We start from the raw sequence: 4,075 nt of genomic DNA on the forward strand, positions 1-4,075 counted from the left end.
GGGGGGCGGGGGTGGGGGGAGGGGCGGCCCCCACCCGTGACAGGTGCGCGGCACGGCCAATGGCGGCCTCGGGCTCCCGCTACCGCCAATGGAGGCGGCGGCGGCGGCGGCCCAATGGGAGCCGCCTGCGGGGCCTTGAAGGGGCGCTCCGCGCCGCGCGGCCGCACTCCGCCCCCGGCGCCGTGAGACGCGGCCCGGGCCGCGCAGCATCGCGCCGCATCCCGCCGCTCCCATGGAAAAATCCAAAAATTTCCGCATCGACGCGCTGCTGGCTGTCGATCCCCCCAAGGCGGCGGCTCAGAGCGCTCCGCTGGCTCTGGTCACCGGCGGCTCCGGCGGCGGCAGCCCTCCGTCTTCGTCCTCGTCGTCGTCCTCCTCCTCCTCCGAGCTCCCCGCCGCCGACTGCCCGCGCACCGACAGCCCGTCTCCGCCGCGCCTGCTGCCCGCGCACTGCGCGCTGCTGCCCAAAGCCGCCTTCCTGGGCGGGGGGGGGCCCGGGGGCGGCCACCCGCAGCACCACGCCCTGGGGCTGCACCCCGCGGGGCCGGGCGGGCCGGGCCTCTACGGGCACCCGGTGTACGGGTACCCGGCGCTGGGCGGGCAGCACCCGGCGCTCTCCTATTCGTATTCGCAAGTGCAGGGAGCGCACCCCGCGCATCCCTCCGCCGACCCCATCAAGCTGAGCGCCGGCACCTTCCAGCTGGACCAGTGGCTGCGGGCGAGCACGGCCGGCATGATCCTGCCCAAAATGCCCGACTTCGGCTGTGAGTATGCCCTGCTCCCTCCCTGAATTCCGGGTCCCCCTCTCCCGAGGCTTCCCCTCGCTAAACCGTGCCGCGGCTTCGCGCCGGCGGCCGGGTGTATTATTATGACTCCTTTAATTTAATGACCATTATAACATCCGCCCGCAGTCCCGCGCTATTCCCTCCGTAGGATCCGCTGCCTCCCCCTTTCCCACGCGCGGGCCGGGCACCGCTCCGCGCATCCCCATGGCCCTGCGGGGTCAGCTCCGCGCATCCCCCTTGAGCGTGTTTTCCTATTTTTATTTTGAGCGGCAAAACGGATTTAGGACGCCGTTCTCTGAGCTCGGGGCTTGGAGGGGGGTTGCGCGGGTTTTGCGCGTTTGTTGGAGGTGGTGGAGGGCCGCGGGATAACCGCGGGGAGATCTGCGAGCGGTGCCATCCGAACCGGAGCGGTGGGGACCGTCCACGCGTGTGGGTCAGGCGCTGGCGGAGGTGGGAGCTCTGAGCGGGGACTGCGCGTGCAGGTTTGGTGTGGTTTGACGAAAATCACGCCGGGAAAAACAAACGAAAATCCCTCGCGATTTTAAATATAGGTGGATTTTTTTTATTTTTTTTGCATACGCCGCGCGCGTTCGCGGAGACAAAAAGCTCATTGTTCGCTCTCGGGCTGCGGCTGTTTGGACTGCGGAGTTCAGGGGAAGGGGGGGGAACACTGAGGAGCACTGTCCGAGCGCTGCCCCTCAAATAGGGGCGGGGGGAAACGGGGATGGCAGAATCGCACCGCGGTGAGAAAATGCCCCCGGGCCCGCGCTGCCCTTCCCCTTCCTCTGCCGCAACGCGAGCGGAGCCGCTCCGCCGCCTTTCCCGTTTTCTGATCCGAAGGAGAGAAAGTGCCAAACGGCGGTGAGAGCCGCGCGGTATCCTCCCCCTCCCACCTTTATTTATGAAACCCTCGATTTGAGTTCTTTTTCATAAGAAGAAAATTGGCAAAATATAGTATAGAGAATATATATATTTCCCGTTCCGAGGCCGTTTTCCCGTCTCTCTTTTCCCGTCTCTCGGCCCTTATCGGTGCGCTTCCCAGCAGCGGTGCGGGGCCGCTGCCGCGTTAGGGTCGGGGTTAATCAGCGCATCCCATCCGTTCGGGTTAGGATTAATTAACGCATTCCTCTAATTGCCGCCGCCGGGCTTTGCTTAACGTAACAAATCGTCGCTCCCGGGAGAGCGCGGTGTCACTTCGTACAGATTCCCGGCAGCGTTTCGTTGTGCGGCCCTCGGGAAAACGAAGAGATTTTTTTTTCCTTAATTTTATTTTTCTTGACTTTACTGCTTTCTCCCTCCCCTTTCGGCCCTACGGGGGACCCCCGCCAGCACCGCTCCCTCCGCGCTGCGCTCCGCGGTCGTCCCCGTCCCACCCGGGGCCGCCCCGCGCTCACGGCCGCGTTCCCCTCCTTCCCCCCCCGCAGCTCAGGCGCAGTCCAACCTCCTGGGGAAGTGCCGGCGGCCGCGCACCGCTTTCACCAGCCAGCAGCTGCTGGAGCTCGAGCACCAGTTCAAGCTCAACAAGTACCTCTCCCGGCCCAAGCGCTTCGAGGTGGCCACGTCGCTGATGCTCACCGAGACGCAGGTGGGGGGAGAAAAAAAAAGGGAAAATAGTGATAACTAAAAGGAAGGGGGGAGTAAAAAAAATTAGTGGGGGAGTGTAGAGGGGGTGCCGCCGAGGGGCAGTGGATGAGGAGGTTGTCCCCCGTTTCTAGGTGAAGATTTGGTTCCAGAACCGCCGCATGAAATGGAAGCGCAGCAAAAAGGCGAAGGAGCAGGCGGCCCAGGAGGCTGAGAAGCAGAAGGGAGGAGGAGGAGAGGACAAAGCGGCCGAGGAGCTGCTGCTGCCCGGCCCGGAGAAAGGCGGCGGGAGGCGGCTGCGGGAGCTGCCCGACAGCGAGCCCGAAGACGAGGAGGAGGAAGAAGAGGAGGAAGAGGAGGCTGAGGCCGAGCGGTGCTGCCCATACCACTCCTCCGACTGCTCCGAGGCGGACGAGGAGGACTCGCAGCCCGGGGGTCGGCCCGGAGCCCCCCCGCCACCCCCCGCACAGCCGCAGTGAGCTCCCGGCCGCCCCGTCGGGGCCGCTCCCGGCGCCGAAGCCTCCTGGCCCCGATCCCTCCCTGCTCGGAGCGGGACACAAATGGAGATCTCCCGTCTGTCGGGCGGGGGGAGAGGATTTACACAGTGTTATTATTGACTGAGAAGCGGCCGCGACTTGAACCCCCCCTCCTCCCCCGCCCTGCCCTACGTTCGCTGAGTATCGGAACCGATTCCCTCTTACCATATATCGGGAAAAGTGTTTATGTCATGAACGTTAAAACTGCTGCAAATCTCGATACTGCCTTTATTTTTGTATATCGTATTTATAAAAAAACGAATTCCTCTACTTATGCATGCTAAGTTATTACCCAATCCCTCCCGCTGTGAGGTGGGGGGGAGGAATAAAAATAAAGAGCGTTTTGTACTGGGGACGTGTATGGCTCCTTGGGGCGGAGGGGCTGCGATTCCCCCACCTGTAGGGCTGCAGATCCCAAACGGCGTTAATTACTCGCAGGAGGGGCTGTACCGTGGGGCGAGAGGGGTTCCTGTGGCCCCATAACCCCCTCAGGGGCCGAGAAGAGCCCCTCCAATGGCCGAGCGCGGCCGCTCCGGGCTTTATCTCGCCAATAAATCCGCGGATCAATCGTTGTCACAGCGGCGCTCCCCCGGCTCAATTAGAGCGCATTTAAATACAATCACTGCCTCGGCCCCGCCCGCTCCCCGGGGCTCAACCCCACCAACGAGCGGGGACCCTCAACCTCTCGTACGGGGGAAAACGGGCTCAAGACCTCTGAAAAGCGTCCCGTTTTCCCTTCTACATTTTATACATCACATATATGTGATGGTTTTACTTTTTTGCATTTAGAAAATTATATGGTTTTGTCTTTGTTTTTCGTTTTAAATTCTTTTTCATTTTTTATTACTGCATTCCAATTCTTATTTTATTATTGTCGTCATTTTTAAGGCAGCTTTTCACAGTTCTCCCCCCTTAACTTTCACTTCCCCCGTTCACCCAGACCGCAGCGGGGCTGCACGCAGGATACCCCTTCCCGATCCCGGATTGCTTCAAGTGCTGCTCTCCGGGATGGGATTTAGCGGTACCGCTGTTATTTATGAGTTTACTGCCCGACATTCCGCAGGAATATGCTGTAACTCAAAGCTGCTCCCGGGGTAGAGCATAAATCCGGGCAGATCCCAGGTGTCACAAACCTGATCGGGAGAAACTTGATTTAGGCTGATCGATGCCTGC

At 61.4% G+C, this 4,075-nt stretch overlaps 1 protein-coding gene across 1 annotated transcript; it reads left to right on the forward strand.

Moving 5' to 3' along the window:
• The first annotated feature begins 232 nt into the window (after positions 1-232).
• MNX1 (motor neuron and pancreas homeobox 1) lies at positions 233-2,845 on the forward strand. Its single transcript, XM_065731584.1, has 3 exons — positions 233-764; positions 2,210-2,370; positions 2,501-2,845. Exons 1-3 carry the CDS (start codon positions 233-235, stop codon positions 2,843-2,845), a joined length of 1,038 nt encoding a protein of 345 aa, XP_065587656.1.
• The last annotated feature ends 1,230 nt before the right edge of the window (positions 2,846-4,075 follow it).

This window comes from Cyrtonyx montezumae, unplaced genomic scaffold (genome assembly GCF_038088225.1).
Source record: "Cyrtonyx montezumae isolate F1298 unplaced genomic scaffold, pur_monq_1.0 scaffold_14, whole genome shotgun sequence".
Classification (NCBI taxonomy): domain Eukaryota; kingdom Metazoa; phylum Chordata; class Aves; order Galliformes; family Odontophoridae; genus Cyrtonyx; species Cyrtonyx montezumae.

What these genes read in the sequence shown, in the direction of transcription:
- MNX1 (XM_065731584.1), top strand. Translation starts at nt 233, where the DNA reads ATGGAAAAATCCAAAAATTTCCGCATCGACGCGCTGCTGGCTGTCGAT. An exon ending in CAAAATGCCCGACTTCGGCT is followed by an intron (nt 765 to 2,209) that starts GTGAGTATGCCC and finishes CCCCCCCCGCAG; the next exon opens with CTCAGGCGCAGTCCAACCTC. An exon ending in TGATGCTCACCGAGACGCAG is followed by an intron (nt 2,371 to 2,500) that starts GTGGGGGGAGAA and finishes CCCCGTTTCTAG; the next exon opens with GTGAAGATTTGGTTCCAGAA.